This window comes from Morone saxatilis, unplaced genomic scaffold, assembly GCF_004916995.1.
Source record: "Morone saxatilis isolate NCDOM2014 unplaced genomic scaffold, NCSU_SB_2.0 Contig24, whole genome shotgun sequence".
NCBI classification, from domain to species: Eukaryota; Metazoa; Chordata; class Actinopteri; family Moronidae; genus Morone; species Morone saxatilis.
Genome location: NW_023339807.1, coordinates 15126301 through 15147309, shown reverse-complemented (window position 1 = coordinate 15147309; position 21009 = coordinate 15126301). Strand labels below are relative to the sequence as shown.

The 21009-nt window shown below is 41.7% G+C and overlaps 2 protein-coding genes across 2 annotated transcripts; one reads left to right on the top strand and one right to left on the bottom strand.

The window, feature by feature from the left end:
- Nucleotides 1–209: 209 nt before the first annotated feature.
- On the bottom strand, nt 210–1783 carry she (Src homology 2 domain containing E; the record flags this gene model as incomplete). The annotated part of the gene is given in 2 exon segments (XM_035672825.1): nt 210–336; nt 854–1783. Coding segments are annotated over 2 exon segments (574 nt in total), but the record flags the coding sequence as incomplete, so codon positions are not given.
- Nucleotides 1784–2827: 1044 nt separating this feature from the next.
- On the top strand, nt 2828–19548 carry LOC118336450 (cingulin). Its single transcript, XM_035673105.1, is given in 21 exon segments — nt 2828–3018; nt 7848–8223; nt 8226–8777; nt 8886–8983; nt 9105–9174; nt 9554–9649; nt 10493–10614; nt 10872–10983; nt 11269–11481; nt 12095–12243; nt 13081–13201; nt 13316–13528; nt 13699–13920; nt 14035–14283; nt 14426–14596; nt 14825–14986; nt 16010–16183; nt 16375–16493; nt 16898–17006; nt 17104–17267; nt 17786–19548. Coding segments are annotated over 20 exon segments (3627 nt in total). The 5' UTR covers nt 2828–3018; nt 7848; the 3' UTR covers nt 17922–19548.
- Nucleotides 19549–21009: the final 1461 nt, after the last annotated feature.

Genomic DNA, 21009 nt, shown 5'->3' with positions numbered 1-21009 from the left:
GTTAGTAGGGAAGTTTGGGAAGCCATGTATTTGTTTTTCTTGTCTATATACCAAATTCAGTGATTCATCCTCATTCAATTATATTTTTGGTAATCTAAACAGCTTTTTAGAGGCAAGAATCAACTGTTACGGCACAATGATTAGAATATGCCGTTTTGGTTTTCCATTAAAAGCCAAAGACACATGCACTGAATCAAAGAATGACTGACCTGTGATGATGACCTGGGCATCATATGGCTCCATGTACCCATCATTCACTCCTGCTCGCTCAGCCTCCCTCTGCTCCTTGGTTTTCTCTGCATCAAAAGGATCTGCATAGTCCTCCAGGATAATCAGCTGTAAGAAAGAAACGCCCGGTCAGAAAGCACAATGCAGGGCTGCTATACCTATTCAGATGTTACATTTACCTGGAGACAACAGAGCAGCCGAGGGGGGGAAGGGATCTGATACAGTGTGTGTGTGGTATCCATGACTGAGTGACAAGTAATCCAGGGACATGCAGAAATACTTGAGCAAAGAGGTCAACGCATTGTGCTTGCCTGTTTGATGTAGTGAATGTAGTGAAACTGCATTGTGTTCTTTTGGGAGCAATGGAAACTGAATACAAGGTTATGAACTGAGGTAGGGAGTGTAGACACAAAGGAAAGCACTGACCTCAAGCCCACAATGAAATTTGTTTTTTGCACCATACATAATATTGATTTTGAATCTGCATGCTGCTATAACAGCTTCTGTCTGGTTTTGTTGGATAATAATAATAATAATAATAAATAGCAGATGAAATATGAAGATCACAAAGTGGAACATTGGATTTGCATTGGCTAAGATGGAACAATCTCTTGAAGTTACTCACCGTTGCTTTAATGTCAGACCTTCCCTTTTCGTTATCGGGCTGCTTCTGTTCACTTATGCCGTTGAGTTTGGGGGTCTTGTCTTGTTTGTCCACTTTGATCATCCTGCTGATGTAGGCTTGTGCCAAACTAGAGGTCCTGACCTGGCGGTTCTCATCTGGTGTCCCAGTCTCGACCTTGGAGTTCTTGCGACTTTTTCCAGTTGTGAGACTATCCCAGACTGTCCCACCAGAACCACCGTTGTTACGACCCAGTTCTGTAGCCGAATTTTTCCTGTTTCTCCCTGCCAATAAACCCCCCACTCCTCCATCTTTGCGCGGATTTCCTTTCAGACTGTCACGCGAAAACGAAGGTTTGGGTCGAGTTTGTGGACCAGATTCAGAGGCCGAACGAACCCTTTCGTTTCCGTTTTTCAGATTGATGGGAAAATCCCTGAACCATTTTGCCATGGCTGTCAAGATATTAACACTTCTCACAGATGTAAAAGTTAACAAATCTGTTGTAATTTATATGTGCTCGCATTAGCTGCCCCGCTAGAACTAAACTTCAACCGTGCGCAACAGCTCCAACTTTACGCACAGATATGCGCACGCCTCGGTTAAGGTAACTGTGGTCTGAAATGACAAGAATCTCCTATAACCAGATTCAGAGAGCCCACTTCATGTCGTTTAATTGATTTCTAGCGTCTGAAACCCCCTGACAACTTCTGGTGCGTCTTGTTGGCAGTCATTGGCCAGTGACTCGTCGTTGCTGTCACCCTGCACCTGCAGTAACAACTATCCCTGCAGTTTGAAAAGTAGCTTCTGGAGAGCGTAAACTCGAAAGAACTCGAAGTTTTTCTTTGAACCCAGTAAAGATCCCATTCCCGGAGCGTGAGATGGTGCGTCCAGTCTGTCGACTAGATGAACTGATAAGCTGGAGAGGAAAGTCGTGTGCGCAGACTGTGGGATGTCGCTGGATTTTTGGGGAGGGGCTGTGTGCACAAGACGGGTGGGAGTTTTACTGTATTCATTTAAACGGGTACACGACTGAAGCTCCAAACTTTAGCAGTAGTGAGTCTACTGCCAACAGACGCCTGGCAATAAGGAACATGTAAGATCCAACATGTGACAGAAGAAAGTTATTACACCATTTGAAAAATGTTCCTTTGATGGTTGACATCGACACGGACATTTGCAGTGACTGATCACGGACTGAGGAGTAATCGTTTGCCTAATTTGTTTGTACACTTAACCTAACCTGCCCACATAAATTAATCTTAATATGAGTCCGTTGTAAACGAGCAATGGTATAGTTGTGAACTGGTGTTTTCATTGTATATTAATGTAGCCTATATTGAGGCCTAATCTTTAATTCTTTTTCAAAAGTGCCCTGGCCAAGATAGGCAGCAATAACAATGGACGATAACATAACATTAAAAATATGGCCCAAAATTCAAATGCAAAAGAAATGTAATTATAAAATCATGAATAAAATCTCAAATCATATAAAAAATTGCATTATAGAAATAACCTAAATGGCACCTTAAAACACCCCCTGAATAAAATATATCTAAAGTAGCACTTATTGGGCATCATGCACTTGTAGCTGAGGGGCTTTTTTTTCAAGGGTCCCTGATGATGATGCTGAACTACCAGCTGGTAGATAGTTGCGCCATCTACTGTTAAGTAGGAGAAACAAACAAATATAGCGGCACTAGTCTGTATTCACCTTGGGCCATCACCGATGCTGAAAAATGTTTCTTTATCTGGGTCACACCGGTAGTTTTCTTGTTTATTTCACCTGGAGCAAACATACGGGCTTCCGTCTTTCAGCGAAAAGGTCACATAAAGCGGCCCAGGACAATGAATGACTGACGTTCAGATTTAACCAATAGCAAACGTCGCTGATATCTATAGTCCCGCCCACATCTGCTCGCTCATCCAATCACAGCGCTCTCTCCGGAGAGGCTGGGCGGGACGGTTTCATCCCTCACAAAGGTAACAGGTTGCTGTCGCCGCATAATGAACTTGTAGCTGTGTTAATTTACGCAGGAGTTGTTTGTCCACCCACTTTTCTCCCCCTGTGTGTACTTTTAATGGACGTCTGTGAACATATTTGAATCATTATCGACATAAAAGAAGCGAGGTGTCAAAGAGGAAGCAGAGGAAGAACTTCGGAGAAAGAGGTAACTTTACGCTTTGGTTTTTTGGACTTCACAAAGCCAGACAGCTAAACCAGACAGACACGACCTGTCAGACAGTTCTGCCCTTTGTGGAAGGTGTTCTTGATGCTATGGGGTGTTTGTTTCTTCGGTTACGTTGGTTGTGTGATCATTTCTCAGAGTATTGTGTCTCTGAGGTTTTTCTATTAGCCTGTTTAGCTTGGTAGCCAACGTTAGTTTGATGGGATAGGCAGTGTCTCCCCCCTCCAGCTAACGTGACTTCAGGATAACTTCTGAATTTCACAATCAGAGAGATGTCTGCGAATGTGTCTATTAAATGTGTAAGTACTCTCAGGGTGGCTACGTGTTTCTGCAAGTCAAGAAATTCACAATTGAAAAGCTGTTTCACTCCCAAACAGCATGGTTTCTGTGCATAAGCTGTGTCTCTGCACTGTACTGCCAGGGGGGATTTGTCACTGGAAAAACTGAGCACTGACAAACAAACAAGACCTCTGAGACAGTTCTGAAGACTCCAAGAATACATGTAACCACATTTTCTGATGCTTTAAAACCTTAAATGCAACATAATTATAAGTTCATGATGAGTATCTCCTGCAAACTCTCGAGGAAATGTTGAAGAGCAGGTGAATAATACAGAGATACTTTTCCAGATTCAAGCTTGAGTCAGATGAAACTGTGATGATGCCAGCGAGAAATAAGTGCAGATTATAGTTTTGAAGTGTGCGTTGAAGCTCAGTAATTATAGCACTGAACTTGCTAAGCCGCTGACCACGCTGACAGTTTAAAACAGGCTTTCAACCTGGTAACGGGAAGTCAAATGTCACAGGTATAAACACTGAAGTTTGCAGATAAAACCCAATAAATCAATCTCTCCCACACTCACTCACATACACACTGCCTGTGTAAGGGAGGAGGATAGAGAGAAACAAGTGTCTGGAATGTGGGCGAAGGGAGGGGCGTGTTTATGTGCTCCTAATATGGTGTCATTTGTGTACTATTTGGTGACACTGAAGCCTCCCTTTGTTATGCCAATGAAGTTCTTTAGATCCGAAAGGAGGAATAAATGGCTGTTTGTTTGAGTGTGAAAGAGGAGTAGTGGCAAGTTTGAGAGAGAGATTGACCGCTGGAGAGAGGAAGAGGGCCCTGGTTTAAAGTGAAGAATGTAATGGAGAGGGAGAATACCCCTGAGGACGGAGTGGCTGCCTGTCCTTAATAAAGGACACAGAAGGCGTGAGTGGTCAAGGTTATGCCCCTTAAAACTTAAAAAATAAGGGCAAACTGCTGTTTTACAGCACACCCGTGTTGACGTTAGAGGAGGCTTTTGATTAATTGATTAGTCTGTAAACTAAAAATGTATTGAATTGGTAATTGATTCATTATTTTAATTAGTTTATCCAGCATAAAATGTAAATATTATCAAAGTTCTATCTTATCTCCCCACTGTTATATCAGTGTAAATTGAATATAAGCATGAAAGTTCATTATTGGCCTTGGAAACACTGGTTATACATACAACCTCATCTATAGCAGATGGAAGAGTTTGTGAAATTATAATAAATAATTTACTTTATTTTCTGACCTTTTTATGTTCTATATAAAATAATCAACTGAGAATAATTGTTAATAATCAGAAATGACCGTCATTTACATTCTTAATACATTCTATATACTAAAAACACAGTATATATGAATATTGTACGTACAGTTCAGTATGTAGGATGGATACATTTGCGCATGTTAAACACAGCACCAACAACATTTGTATTCTTTGGTTAGTTGTCATCCAAGGTGTCACTTAGTTTAAGTTTTGACTCAAAGAACCTTCAGCCTTTGCTGCTCTTCCCAGCAGTACCAGTTGTAGGCCAGAGATGATCTGATCACATGAACCATGCTGACTCAGTGAGACTTTTGTGACTCCACACATTGCTGTTGTTTCATTTCTCTCCACACCCGCTCTAATCTCCTAATTACATTTTCCATTCCATCTCGGATCTTAACAGGGGAGCAGCTCCAATTCAATTTACTGTGCGAGAATTCAATTTGAGGCCAGTGAAAGCAGAAAGGGCCGTCAGCATAACTGCGAGATAACATGACTAGCAACAGAATCCAAAAGCACCAGATACACTTTGAGCTGGGAAAGCAAGTCTGAAAAATCTGATCTTATGCTAAAGTCACATCCTATTAAAAATTAAGTGTGGATAAGAGACCTTTGCTTCAGAGCCTGCTCAAAGAATACTGAGACTTTAACTAACAATCTTTTAAATGATCGATCTTATCTATAAAATATCAGAACGTAATGAAAAATCTCAATAACCTAAAGCCCAGGGTGACAACAATACTCCGTTTACTATCGCATAAGATACAAAAGCAACAAATTATCACAGTTGAGCTCAAATAAGAGCGTAATTATCATTTAATCACTAATTGATTGAACAAAGTCACATGCACCTTTTCTTTCAAATAAAGACAGCAATAACATTAGGTGTGACTGACAGGTTAATATCATAGCACAGGCACTGTATAACCAAACGGATTACAGAAGAACTTGTTTGATATCATACTGTTAGTATGGGAAGGATGTTTATTTTAGAGAGGTGTAGAAAGAAATTGGCTTTAGGGAGAAACCTAAAGGGGGGGCAGGGGGGGAGGGAGGGAGGTGGTATGGGGCCAGAAATATCAGGGTTGAAAGAAACCTGTTGTTATCAGATGGGCAGCGTGAGGGAGGGAAAGGAAGAGCACGGGATCGTTTTGGCATTCTCAGAATTGCTGCCCTCATTTTCCGCCCCACATCAGCTTGACAATAGGATGGGTTCCCCCTCACCCATTGTGCATTCTTCCTCGGTGACACAGAAAAATGAAACCGATGAAGTGATGCACGTAAACAGATATTAGGGAGGTACAAGTCTTGTTACTACCCTCAATTTACATATCTGTATGTTTGGCATACTTGCATATCACCCTGGTTTGGATCGGTATCTCACGTAAAATCACCGGACATTGTCCTCTGCGTTCATCACATGGCGTGTCTGCGCCACGTTCGTCAGTGCATGACACGTTTGCTTGACCTTGCTATGAAGACAGTGGGCTGCAGATTTAATGCTCAACTGCACAAATGTGTTGTGACACGGTGCTTCCTCTGTGGTTCCCAAAGGGTGGGGGGAAAAATCGACCAACTGCACGTCAGGTGCAGGACTGTCTGCAGACGACGCTTACGCACTGCAAGCGCACAGATATACTCAAAAGGTCATTCATGTCATGTCGCTTTGCTCTCACTGCCAGCCCAGACATTTTCCATCACCTATTGCTCCAAAGAAAAAAGTATTGACTTTCACAGCAGGGACATTTAAGATTATCCGTCTTGGCTCACTTTGCTGACTGCATCTTATGTTCTTCACAGTGACTCTGCGTGTTCTGGGCTGCGTCATGCAGTGTCCAAAATCTGTATGGAAATGCAAAAATGTGTGTGTAGGCGTTCAGTAATATATGGGTGCATGTGTCAGTGTAAAACAGAGGTCACTGTTTGATGGTTACGCTTGTAGTCAGTCCTTTTGTGTGTATGCGGGGGGAGGGAGGGTTGTGCACAGGAACAGCTTGACTTTGGATTTTATCACACAGGGCGCTGATAAGAGAAGAAAAGCTAAGTGTTTTTTCTCCTCTCTTTTTCTCTCGCTTCACCCTCCCTCGGAGTCTCGCAGCCCACTTTCTGTCTCTCACCTTGTGGAAGCTGTGGAGAGGAAGTAAAAGGTGCGGAGGTCAGGAGGGAGTGTTGTAAGGTTCGAAGTTAGTTCAATGACCCATATCAAAGTAACAACATGGGATGAGATCTCACAATGTGACCTAACACAAGGCATGATCAGTGAGTCAGCGTAATACCGGTAATGTTCATTTCAGTACTTTTTTCTATTGTTGCCAGTGACGTTTACCTAAACCTTGACATACAGCAGGTGTTGAAACTACACATAGTTTCAGGATGACTCATCAAGAGTTATCAGAGTTTAGGAAACGGGAGGATTAGGGAGTCAAGAAAAACATTAAAAGTTGAGAAATTACTGTGGAAAAAACTAAATAAATGAAAAGGCCCTTTTTAGTAGCTATGGTACCTGTCAAAGTTCTGTTGAGGGAAATAGGTGTAGTATCTGGCTGGGAAAACGTCCAAAAGTTGGGAAAGGCTTAGCTGATCCTTACAAGGGGGAAAGTGATACATGGGTGTGTGCTTTCAGGTTAATGACTAATGGAGTACACTGAGGTCAAAGTCCACACAAGCAGTCAAGAGCCAGAAACTGTGTTACTGCCTATAAATCTGTGTTCTTGTATTTGTTGAAAGCAAACCGCGTCTCTGCGTATGTCTAACAAGGTTTGGGCATTTCAGGGTTCTAATGAGGTTCTAGGTATTCTTTGTTTTCCTAATTTCAGGGAAGAGTTGTGGTATGTTAATCTGGCTGATGATTGTATTGTAGAATTGTCTTCTTTCTTTTTTTTTTCTTTGCTTCCCTGAACCTGCTATTGTGAGTATAGCCTGACCGATACTGGATTTATTAGGCCGATACTGATAGATATTTGGGAGTTTAAAATATAAATCGAATTATAGTCATTTTTAAAACATGTAAACCACCTTGGTACAGATCCCTTAGAGTTATTTTGAATGTAGCTCAGGTGGTAGAGCAGATAATGTGTAGCGTTGGTGGTCCACATGTTGAAGTGTTCTTGTGAGTGTAAAAATACTAGACCAAAGCTAATATGTACCATGTTGATCGGGGGCAGAAATGAGCCAAAACCTAATCACGTCCTTGCTTCCTTCTTCTTCTCTGTACTACCCTCTGCTGTGTTACCAGCATGAGCACACCATCTTCAGGTCGGAAGACCCCGGTGGACTACGGTGTCCAGATCCGCTTCATCGATGACATCTGCGACACTGGTGGGGGGCAGCCCGGGTCCCAGCCCAGGTCCCAGCCCGGGTCCCAGCCCAAGCCCAAGCCCAAGCCTCAGACAACCTCCAAATACGGTGTGGCCGTCAGGGTGCAGGGTATTGCTGGCCAGCCATATGTGGTCCTGAAGGACGGAGAGAAAGGAGACTCATATGGGGTCCAGCTCAGGACCCAGTACCCCTCTGGTTACAGCAGCCTTCCCCGGAGGAGAGAGAAGGCAGAGCCAGGAGTACAGGGGCCAGATGTAGGAGGAGGAGGAGGAGGAGAGGAGGAGGAGGAGGAGAGCAGGGAGGTGCTCTACGCCGGGCCCAGTCCCATGGCTCGCTGCTGGACAGAGATGGGGAGGGAGGGGCAGGCAATGAGGATTTTCAGCTGTCCAGGCCACCAGGGGATGGGAAGTCTGGTAGTTATGGGAATCTGGATGGAGGAATTGGGGTAAGGGGGGAGAGGGAGCAGGTTCGGCATGTCGGTGGTAGAGAGGGGGACGCGGAAAGGAATACGTGGGAGGGTTCATACACAGCCGGACTCAACGGGTCAGTGAGGAGCAGTCAGTCCTACCCTGATCCTCCTCAACAAACAAATGAGCTTCACTCTAATAAGAGACAGACTCCTGTCAACAGACTAATAAACAGGTTTGATGGTGGTAACTCTGGAGGCCAGCAGAGAGGACTCCCTCCTGTAGATCCCTACACCTCACCTCCGTCCTCAACGCACAGCAGCTTAGGACACAGCCAGGCCGCTGTCACCAAATCTCCTGGACACTCCGCTAATCAGTGGACTCCGCCAGGGAAATATGCCGCTGTGGAAACGCCGCAGGCTATTCTGACTGAGGCACAAGTAAGAATATAATGTTTTGTGTCTGTGCATTACAGCTGATTTTAGTAAACTCCAAGCACCATGTAGCATGCAACATTGCAAGAGTAGTTTTCTGATCTATGTCTCAAGGTGACTCCTGACCTTTTGCTGGACCAGGGTCAGAGTGCAGAGATGACCAGCGAGGAGGAGCAGGTCATGCAGACTATATACAACATCCTGAGACAAGGGTAGGAACCTACATGTTATCCTGGCATAGCACATAGAGTTTTTATTTAGTTGTCATAATACAATTGTAATGCATGATAACATTCATTTGTTATATATTTGGCCATTTTCACTTTCTCTCAGGACCAACGAGAGTGATGTTATCATCAAGCACAAAGTAAAGGTCATCTTTCAGAAGATTCAGAATCTAAAGGTTTGTCCTAATTCCATGAGGTGTTTGTTTCTGCATTGGTTCGTATGTCGAGTAAAGAGAAGGTATGAACATTGGGATTGTATATTGTGATACAGTTTATTTATATTTATTTATTTATCTTGCAATTTTAAATACAATCAGATAAAATCTGAGTAAAAAAAGGTTTTTGTTATGCAACCAGAAAAGTGGGATCTGCATTTGTATTAATCACAGTCCCTTTAACATCCAACAATCAATACAATGATTTTGAGAATTGATTCCACACCACATTGATATCACAAAACACAATATCACAATACAATATTCATTTCATTTTCTTACACCACGAATGAGCCCTTTGCTTACATGTATGTTCCCATATTCTTTTTTTCTTCAACAGCCCAAAGAAAGGCCTCGGGAAGAGTGGGTGAGAGAAAAGAGGGAGCTTGAAAGAAAGATGGCTGACCTACAAACCGCCCTGCAAGAGGAGAGAAGGGTAAGCAAAGCAGAAATAAAGATGTGAGGGATTTGAGAGATTTTTTACACTGTTGCAATAGTTCAGAGTTTATTGGCAGCGCTGAAATGTTTTTGTGTACTTTTTTCTGGTTCATAAGATACAATTTTATTTTTAAATAGAATAAACAGCATGTTATGTTTACTTCCTTTTGATTTTAAAGCAGCTAATTTCCAATGTGTGTCATTTTACAATGCCCAACATAAGGTGGGAGGGGGGGCAGGAGTTTTAGGTTGTTACTGTAATTTCAGTGCCTTGGATGAACCTCCAAACAACCCTAAATTCACTCGCCTGATTAGAACTGGCTGCCACCAGAGGATGTTAACATTCAGAAAGTAACCTGCCACTTTAAATCAGCTCTAATTACATAGTGCACATCCAGTGCCACACATAAACACTCATCCAAGTCTCCTCGAAATGAGAGCACCAACTATCAAGTGAAGAAAAGCTGTTGGTTGCTTTAGAGTAGGAAACTCCTCCAAGTTTTTCTGTCTTTTTAACTAATCTAACCAGGAGGACTGGGGGTTCCTTGGAGTGTGCTTCAGATTAATCCTCAGATTAATCCTTAAAGCCCTCTGGGCCAGTCGAAGGTGCACAGACGATAATCTAACTTCAATAATGACTCATTATATGTTGCTTAAGGAAGGTGGGCAGGTCTTGATCTCTAATAGCTCTTAAGAACTTAATCCCTTATGCATATTGATCGGTGGGCAAATGCAAGCCCGCTTTAACATTTCCTAAAAGCCCACTGTTTGTGCCTCCAGAGCTACTTGATGTCTAATGTTTCACTGCTCTCATTTATTCATCATGTCTGCTCGTCTGTAGGACTCTGTTAGCAATTCTGATCCCACTCTGAAAGCTGAGCTGGAGTCCTGTCTGGATGAAAATCTGCAACTTCAGGAGATGCTGGACCGGAAGAAGAAAGAATTAAATGAAACACAATCAGAGTGAGGATACAACAGCACTCACACACACACACACACACACACACAGGGAAGCGTGACAGGACGTGGTACCATTGTCTGTCTATCTTGGTGGTCAGGAGTGAGAGGGGCGCCTGACAAGCCCACTTTGTTTTCAAGCACAAACCCCTCACAATTTCATGAAACAAGCTGCAACTGTAACTTATTCAGAAGACAAACAAGTATGCCACAGTCATATGAATTCAAAGAATCATTCAGTAATGTATGTGTTTTCCTCGCAGGCTGACTCAGCTGCGTATGGATAGGGAGAACGCAGAGGCACGGGTCAGAGAAATGGAGGACCAGCTGGCTGAGCTCCAAGATGAAATGAGAAGAGAGAATGGCAGCAAGACGGTATAAGAGAAACATAACCGCAGAGATATACAGGGAGAAACTGTCACTCTACTGTTGAAACAAGCTCAGACTCAAATGCTTCTCAAGACAGCATTGTTATCATGTAGCATCATACTGGTTGATAAGTTAAAAAGCTTTTGCAGAAGCAAGGTTAACCTAAATTCCTGTTAAGAAGAGCTGTATAGGGTTTGTGTTAAGAATTGTACTATAATAGAAGAATACTTTACAAAGAGTAGGCTGATATCAAAGTATCAAGTTAATAATGTGTATTCCCCGTGCCTGCAGGATCTGATGTCTTGTCAGGCACAGCTGATGGAGGTATGCCAGCTGAAACGGAAGCTGGAGGAGACGCTAAGACAGAGAGAGAGGGAGCTAACTGCTCTCAAAGGAGCTCTGAAGGAAGAGGTGGCCACACATGACAAAGAGATCGAGGTGCTCCGGGAGCAGTACAGTGTTGACATGGAGAAGCTCCGCAGCAGTATGGAGCATGTGTCTCAGGTGTGCACACAAACACATTATCCAGATCGTCATCACTTACAGTTGACATGAAAATGTTTTTAAGTTGGAGACAAAATGGGAAAACCTAAAAAACAGACCCAATGAGCAAAACTCTGACAAAACCTCTACATACTTGTTTTTCTTGTTCAGTGACTCAAGGATATTTTGACAGGATACACGAGTAAACCTAAACCCTGCAGATATTGTTTCTCACTGTATATAGTATATACACTTCATAATATTTACAAAAATTAAAAGTTGCTTCATGTTCCTTGTGATTGGGTTCTCTGTGTATAGTACACACAGTATCAAAATGAAAACAGCATTATACACAGGAGGGAACCACAGCACACAGATAGGGGGGCATTTTCACACCAGTTTGACTTCAGGAAAACCCTTATAATGGTTCATTTTTATGTATGAATACTGGTATACCACTTACATTAACATGCTCAGGTTTGTAAAATGTATTTGCAGACCTGCTTTTTTTTTTTTTTTTGCTTTAACTCATTCTCAGGTCAAGTCCACTCTAGTCTCCATCACACTAATTTCTACAGCACCCACATTCACAATAACCTCTGTTGTACCTTTATTCTTTTGCCTCCTGCTTTAGTCTCATGCAGGGATCGAGGCAGAGCGGCTGCGTGTAAATGCATCGATTCGCTCCCTACAGCAGCAGCTGGAAGACTGTAGAGATGAAAGCAGCCACTGGATGGAGCAGTTTCACGCCACTAGAGACGAACTTCGAACAACTAAACAAGAGTGAGTCTATTGTAATACATCGTATTGTATTCATACTGTACCTACCTGGGCCTTGGAAATGGATTTTGTCACCATCTTCTCATGGTTTCTCTTTGCACCTACTTTTACTGTAATGAGTGTCCATCTCTTCTCTTTTATTTTACCTGGTCAATGTTTCTCCCCCTCTCTGTCAGAGAGCCACCCAGCAGCCATGAAACACAGTGAGAGTCACTAATTGAACAGCATTTGTGTTTAGATATGCAAACCTGTAGATGTGGCTAGCTGTGCTAACAAGTGTCTGACTGTAGTTCCAAGACCATCCACACTTACAGCCCGAACTGTAAATGTCCACAGTGTCTACATGATCCAAGTTTAAATATGTAACATGAACCCTCAAGTACCTAGGTCCTAATAGGAATATGGGCCATATTTAGTACTGTATTGGTTGGGTAGAAATGGTGCTGAACACCAGTCAAAGTTGGGATCTTCTGGGCATGACATTTTACATTTGGCTGTTTACTTCCTCGTAGTGTGAGGAAGTAAACAGCTGCATGTAAGCAGACACTATAAAGATACAGAGGAGTGGTGTGGATGATCTTAAAATGTCTTTGTTTAGCAAAAAACGTGTTCTAGACTTGTTTTCTGTGAATATGTCTGACTGTTATGCGATAACAAGGAATGCTGATTTATTTCCTGTTGTCTGAAGATTAAATAATGACTTATTTGCTTATCAAAGTAAATTAAGCTCACTTGTCATGATTCACCTGTGTAATCTAACTGCTGCTGATCAAATAATCCAGCAATATTTTTATATGGTACAATTTGTTTAGATAGTTGTATTTGATCTACACCTTTTAGACTCCTGCAAGTCCGTCTGGAAAAAGAGGAGTTTGAGGAAGAACTAAAAGAGCTTCAGGAGAAAGTGAGCACCATGAAACAACAGATACCGGACCCCGGCCACACTCAGACTCTCAACCAGGTGCAGTAAAAATACACTCAGCCCTGCATGACCGCTACTGCACAGGTGAAGAACCTGATCTGTTTAACAAAAACAAAAAAATGTAAGAATCAAATTGTTCATATTTCTGTTCAGGAACTTCAGCGATACAATGCTGATCTACAGAAGGCAAAGTCTGAAGTGGAGAAGCACAGGTTGGAGTTTGACAAGAAGGTCATGGAAGTCATCTCCATAAAGAAATCTCACCAGAACCAGGAGGCAGAACTGAAGTATGAGATTGACAGGCTAAAGGATCAGTTGCAGAGGGCCAAAGACGATTTAGCCAGGTCACAGGAGAAAAACAAACGGGTTAGTTACATTTTACAGTGAGGGGATAAAGCACACTGAAGAGATTATCTCAGTGAGATTATAACAATGTAAATGACACAAATTATCTGGTTATAAATTCTCATCTTTTATCTTCATAATGTTTCTTGAATTTTTTCATCAACATCATTCCCTTGTCTTCCTGTCTATAGCTCCCGGACCCAGCCATCATCTCAGAGCTGGAGCAGAAGCTTGATGAGACATGTAGGGAAGCTAGCCAGCTCAAAGAGAAACTGTCATTAGCTGAGGAGGAACTGGAAGCCAGTAAAACACGTCTCAATAAAGCTCAGATAGATGTTAAATCGCTCCAAGACGGCCAGCAGGAGCAGGAGGTGGCAAACGCACGTCTCAAAGAGAAACTCTCACGGTTAGAGGTAGGTCTCATCCTCTGATACACCACACTGTGGCTTAGACCGTCAGTGTGTTAGATATCCTGAAAGCAGTAGACATATTTAAGTATAATTGGACATCCTCTGTGGCCTCCTCAGGCTCAGCTGCAGACCAACGCCACAGAGAGCTCCGAGGCCGAGCTTGCCCTCCACACAGAGGTGAGAGGGCTGAGATCTGAGCTAGATGAGGCCAAGCGAAAGGCTTCCAGACTGAGCCAGGAGCACCGTGAATTAAACCTGCGTCTGGAGGATATGGAGAAAGACAAGGAGACACTCAAACAGACCATCAACCAGCTGGAAGGGATCAAACGACAGCAAGAGAGAGCTCTGGAGAAAATCAACAAAGAGGTACAAAGAAAAATCCTTTTATATACATTTACAAACAAATGAAAGCTTCTGCCGCTTGCACAGCATCAAACTGCTCGGTACAGAAAAAAGAAATTCACCCTTTTTGTTTTTTCCCCCTCTCCCTTTCGCTCTCCTCTGTCAGTATGAGTCTCTGGCCATGTCCTCAAGAGAGGAGGTGCAGGCTCTCAGGATTCAGGTGGAGGAGCAGAGAGAGCGGGCACGCAAGGAAATGCAGGAGGTGCAACGTCACGGCAACGACGCTCAGAGTGAACTGGAAAGAAGTCGTATAAATCTGATGAGACTGGAAGAAGAAGTGCGTGTTTTTGTTTTGAGTGTTTGTGTGCATGCTTCACCGCTTACTCGTTTGTCTGGCATGGTTTTTGTTTTTATTATGAAAATGATGTCTGGTCTGAATGTTTTCAATAGTTTTGACACATAATATTCATAGTGCATGCTTGACTGATTCCAACATGCAAAACCACACAATGATGAACATTCAGTCTGGCATTACTGTTTCTAATATTATGATGACTCTAAATAGGTGTCACGACAGAAGAAGGAGCTTCTGGTTGCCTGTGAGGAGAAAGACAACCACCAGCTTGATAAAGAGCTTCTCACCAACAGACTGCGCCACCTTGAGGGAGAGATAGAGACCAGCAAAAACAGCCTTAATGAGAAAACCCGGGAGATTCGCATCCTGGAGGTAAGATACGTGCATCTCCTCCCCTCGTGGTTTGGGAGTATATACCATGGCTACAGGGCTTTCTGCTGTTAATAGTTCTGCTCTGCATACATTGTTAGTAGAACACTCTGTATATATTTATTTGTAAATCAAACAGATACAAGGTTATTTGTCATTTTTCAACACTGGATTCTTGATTGTGGAATGAAATTTAGGTTGAGGTTCCCTTCATGCTACTCGGGAAAACAGAAAATATATATACAAAAATGATATACAGTGAAATTGATTAAGTCATAAAAACAATAAACTATTTTACATAATGGAGTGCTGAGGAGAAATTAAGCAGTCTCAGAGCCTGAGGGAAGAAGCTGCTCTGTAGGCTGGTGGTACAGCAGTGGAAGCTTCTGTACCTGTTTCCAGGTGGCAGCAGGGTGAACAGGGTGTGGCTGGGGTGGGTTCTGTCTTTTAGACACCTCACTTCACAATATCACTGATGTTAGGCGGTTTTAATCACACGCTGCGGAGTCCTCCTGTCCTGGGCCGTACACATCTAATACCAGTTAGTGATGTTTCCAGTCAGGATGGTTTCTATTGCCACTCTGTAAAGGTTAACAAAACCTTGGCTTGGGAATTTTGCTTGAAGTTTCCTTAAGAAGTACAGTCATTTCTGAGCTTTCTTTAGCAGGGTGGAGATGTGAGATGACCATGACAGGTTCTCTCTTTTCCTGCTCCACCTCCGCTCCACTAATGTAGACAGTTCTGTGTGTCTTTGCCTCCTTTTTCCTAAGATCAACAATCAGCTCCTTGGTCTTGCTTATATTAAGCACTAGGTTGTTTTCTTTACAAACATACTAAAACAGATAAGCATTTAGACTTGTTCAATGTGCATACACTCCGTTATTACAACAGATTTATATAGAGTATACAGAGTATATACATGCGTACGTCTCCAAACTTCATGAAATCTCTCACTGGGGCTAATCCAGTACACACAGTCTCTTTTACGAGCATCTGATAAAGTTGATCTCATTTCTTCTCTGTCAGGACAAGCTGAAGCGTGTGGAGTTGGAGCTGGAGGAGGAGAAAAGCAGTGTGGAGATGTTGACAGACCGAGTGGCCAGGAGCAGAGACCAGATCGATCAGCTGCGCTCTGAGCTCATGCAGGAGAGATCCTCCAAACAGGACCTGGAGCTGGACAAGAACGCCATGGAGAGACATGTACATACACACACTCCACATCTGTGTTTGCTGACATTTGTGATCACCAGTAACTGAAACTACAATCTGCCAAAAAATACACTTATAGTACAGCATTTAGGTGAAAGTGCAAAACATACACACCCTGACCCTCCACTCAAGTGTATTCGGGATATGTCTGAACTGATGGTTGTCTGTGTCTGTCCCTGCAGCTGAAGGAGCTGAGGAGTCGTGTGGCTGACATGGAAGGTCAGTCTCGCTCCTCAGCCGGAGTCTCACAGCTGGAGAATAAGATCCAGGATCTGGAAGAACGCCTACGAAGTGAGGAAAGGTACAGATAGAGAACATGATGCAGTCCAGGATATCTTGATTCTGCACCACATTTTTCACACTTATTTGTTTGATTTAAAATTGAATATCTCAAATGCATCTGTTAATTTAATATAATATTAATTTATGAAAGACAGTTTATTATTCTAAGAGGATATTTTGTTTGGTGTTGTTTGGCTTTTCTTCTTGAATTTTTGTATTTATCAAACCAGATAAAATTCACATTGATTGAGTTATACATACTCACACCTGGGAGTCCAGTATAACCAGACTTTTGACACCCAGCTACAGAGCATCTTCATTAGAGAAGTGAGGTGGCAAATGTCTTGCTCAAGGACATTTTAGTAAAAGCTGACATGGGGAAAGTATTGTGTTTTATGCTCTGTTCTTTTCTTATGTGTAAAGGGAGAAGAACTCCGTTTTGGCATCTCAACGACGTCTGGAGAGGAAACTTAAGGAACTCAACATGACTTTGGATGAGGAGAGACACACGCACACTGAACAGAGAGACCAGGTATAAACATTCACCTCCTACTCCTCAGTATATGAATTTACTCTGAGCTATATCAACAGCAAATTCATATACAGTCAACACTTATCCTGTGTTGCAGCTTGCTCTTAGAGTGAAAGCTCTAAAAAGGCAGGTAGACGAAGGAGAGACTGAGCTGGAAAGGATAGATGGACAGAGGAGAAAGGCTCAGAGAGACATGGAGGAACAGATGGAGCTCAAAGAGGCCTTGCAGACCAGAGTCACAGCACTCGAAACTGAGCTCAAGTAAGCATTTCCTTTTTTTTGTCTTCAATTTTGTTTCTCATCCAATTTGTGTGAGCCTTTGGTAATGATTATGCGAGACACTTCCTGCCAGCCAGATTACCACAGTGTGTGTGAGTGAGTAAGAGAGACACACCATCTCCTCCTTCTCATGTCACAAAATGAATACAATTTCACGTGAATGACCAGTGAATACAGATTCCTTGGCTGTTGCACACACCTGGTAGAGATTGACACACCTCCCTGAGGTGCAGTATTTCACAAAGTGATGCGTGTAAAACAAATCACCCACGTGCGAAAAGGTATTTCATTAAACTAAAACGAGGCATTACTCATGTACCACAGGGGAAATTAAATTCCAGACATGATCCCACCAGTAACAAGGAAGTGCATGGTGTTCCCTTATATTTCCAGCAGAGGGAGCACTATGATCACTTGGCAGCATTTGTGAATGAAGCAATTGATCAGTAAATTACAATGTGTTACAACAGTTAATGATGACAATGATGATTATGTCACAGGAGAAAAACACATGCAGCAATGCGCCCAGTTTTGGATTCATCAGCCCTCAGCTCCGATGATGACGACAGCCTGTTTGACCCCTCCTCCATCACCTCCATCCTCACTGAGAGCAACCTCCAGACCAGCTCCTGTTAAAACAGCACTTCTGGGACAGGGAAAGGGTGGGAAAACATAGCACTGTTTATGAAAAAGATCATGTGTTAGCTGGTTAGCTACTTTGTAGACTGGGAGTAAAGCCAAGAGGCAGAATTGAGGGAGGGGTATAAGGACCTGGGAGGTAATTGACATATTGTGGAGGTTAGTAGGGGAATGATTTTCCACACAAGAGTGAATTGAAGGAAACAGAGCATCCTCTGCATTTCATGGAATTTCCCTCTACAGTGTATACCGACATACTCCGTGGTACATGTGGAAGGACTCCTTCGCATTCATGCAATACACTACACAAGGTACTCCAGCATATATAAACTCACTAAGTCGGTAACTGGATTGCAAGGAGAGAAATTAACCTAGAAGCACAGAAAAAAACATGAATAGGAAATACCTCTTGAATTTTTTGGTACATATTTAGCATGTCAAACTATTCAGGGTTGAAACTCTGGGTCTCACACTTATGGTACAGAGTCTGGCTTTGACTGAATTATCAACTCTACTCTTCATTTCTTGGTGTAGACAGTTTACCTGCTGGACATAAGTTATGTTCTGTGTTGTCAAACACACAGCTATCAACTGACTGAACTCACAAACTCTGCACCCCAGCATTCACAAATAGGTAGGACTACTACAAAACATGACAAACACTGACATTTCAAGTGATTGAAGTGAGCCATAAAACACTGATTCTTATGCTGGTCTGCTTTGCCGAACCAAATCTGATGGTTGTAGTTCTGCAAATGATTCTTATTGAATGAAATCTGGAGTTTGTTTACGTAAAAGAAAATATATTATCTTGTTTTTTTTAAATATGGAATATGTCATTTTGGTGCTTGAGGATCATTTGGAGTAGGAGTTTTATTCCACCGTCCAGTCTGTCACACGGTACACACTAGTTTGAATAATTATTATTATTATTATTATTATTATTATTATTATTATTATTAATTATAAAGTATGACACTAGTAGCACCTGAAATCGATTCTCTTGGACAGGGACCCAATGGTAAATACTATAAATGTGATAGAAACCTCATGTTGGTGTAAAGGTTTAGATTAGTTTAGGCTCACAAAATAACTTTCCTTCGTCAGAATATAACATTCTGTTAAAAAAAAGTGTTTCATCACTTTTAAAGCAAAATAATTGCCAAAATATCTTCCTGTCTGATTTAAACTTTCCATGTTTATTTGTAAAAGCTGCACAACTTCTATGCATTCCCTTATAACAAGTCACTGAAATATATTCTCGTCATTTCATTACGATGCCTTAAAATTGTTAAAAATAATTTTGTAATTGACTTGTAAGTCTTATATGAATGATTTTTGTAAAGTGTTCGTATTTAACATTTGTAGATTCTTTTGATTGATTTTGTATACAGTTTCAACAATCAGTTGGCACTATAATTGTATTGACATTACTGTGATGTAATGTCTCTCAGTATCTTTTCAGTGGAACTGGAAAATGGTACTTAATAATGATCTGTTAGAGTATAGAGATCCTGGTATATACTGTAATTGTGACTGAAAGAAAATGTACACTGACTGTACTTCACAAAATATTTTTTTCTAGTACGTATAAATTTAGCAGCAATAAAGCTATTAAGTTAAATTTGTCTATGTTTATTGTGCTTCAGTGATTATAGAACTACTTTTACTGCATAGTTTTGTTTTTGCACATTTCAGGATATACAATTCCCTCATTGTTTTTGTACATTTGCCTTTTACAGAGGGAGCCTGATATAACTGGCTTACTGCCTTCTGCGCACTAAAGTGTAAGATTACAGTGGACATTGCTCCCACATGTCAGTTGATTTCTTAGGAAGGTGTTGGACGAAGTCAACAGATATTTAACCTAGATTAATCTATGAACAGATATCTGCATATAAATTGTCATCAGACGATAGCCGAAGGGTTCTGAGATTGAACCCATATAGTAGTAAGTTCTACTTCTACTTCATTGCTCATAACGTAATAATGAAAATTATACTAGGTTTGTTTAATTTATTGCCCTGTCCCCAGAAGCCTGGGCCTCTTATAGTGTCATTTTCAGCCACAGCAGGAAGTTTGCTGCAGTTTTAATGTAGTGGAGCATTTAATAGCTAAAGAGACACATATTTCCCAGACCAAAAGCAGCTAAAAGAGGTTACATTTTGGATTTGTATTTATCAGTTGGTCAGAAACACAAATGAATGATAATGTTGCTCGTAACAACTGAATGTGTAAATAAGCCACTTAACAAGTTCACCATATCAACTTTAAACGTGAAGATATGTCTGTGTTGTGTACACAACTTGTTTCAGCTGTCCTAAGAGGCCAAAAAATCCGTTATTGCAAATTTAATACTATATAATTTACCTGGAGCCATGGGGAAAGACACATTCATACTAGCCCCTAGCAGCTCTTCTCTAAATAAAAGAGTAATATGTAGAATATGTAAGTTGTATTAACAATCTGTGTGATAGACAAAAACTACAAACTAACATATCAAACTGAAGGATCTAGAGGCAGAAACACATTCACATTCGATAAATAGTTGTGCTACAAAGTTCCGTGTTTGAGGGAGCATGACTATTTCGGAGGAACAAGACAAGAATTTGGCAGCAGGGCTTTGCTTCTGTGGAACTGAGGTTTGTTGTGTAAGCTCGGGTTATACAGAAGTTATTCATTACCACAGAAGCTTGCTAAGGGCATCGTAGGTATTATCAAGTGTCCAGTACCCAACCTTAATTCACATTGTCTGCGCATGATTACAGTTTTGTCTTTTTCATATTTCAAACACTGGTTGTGAACGGGCAGACTGTTGACATGTTGAGCAGACATTTCAACATGTAATAGCAGGAAAGGCACAGGTGTAACTAATAACCCTTCAGTGTCCTGATATTGTGCATGCTGCATTGCTTACTGGAGCACTAAATGGAATATAAAATGAATTGTATTATCCTGTGTTTAGGTGTTCCAGTTGCTGTTCATCCCCTTGTTTTTTTTGTGACAATTTAACATCCAAACTGCACAAGCCTTCTGTTCACACGGCTTTGAAATTACTGTACAGTAGGTCATGCGGCAGTGCGAG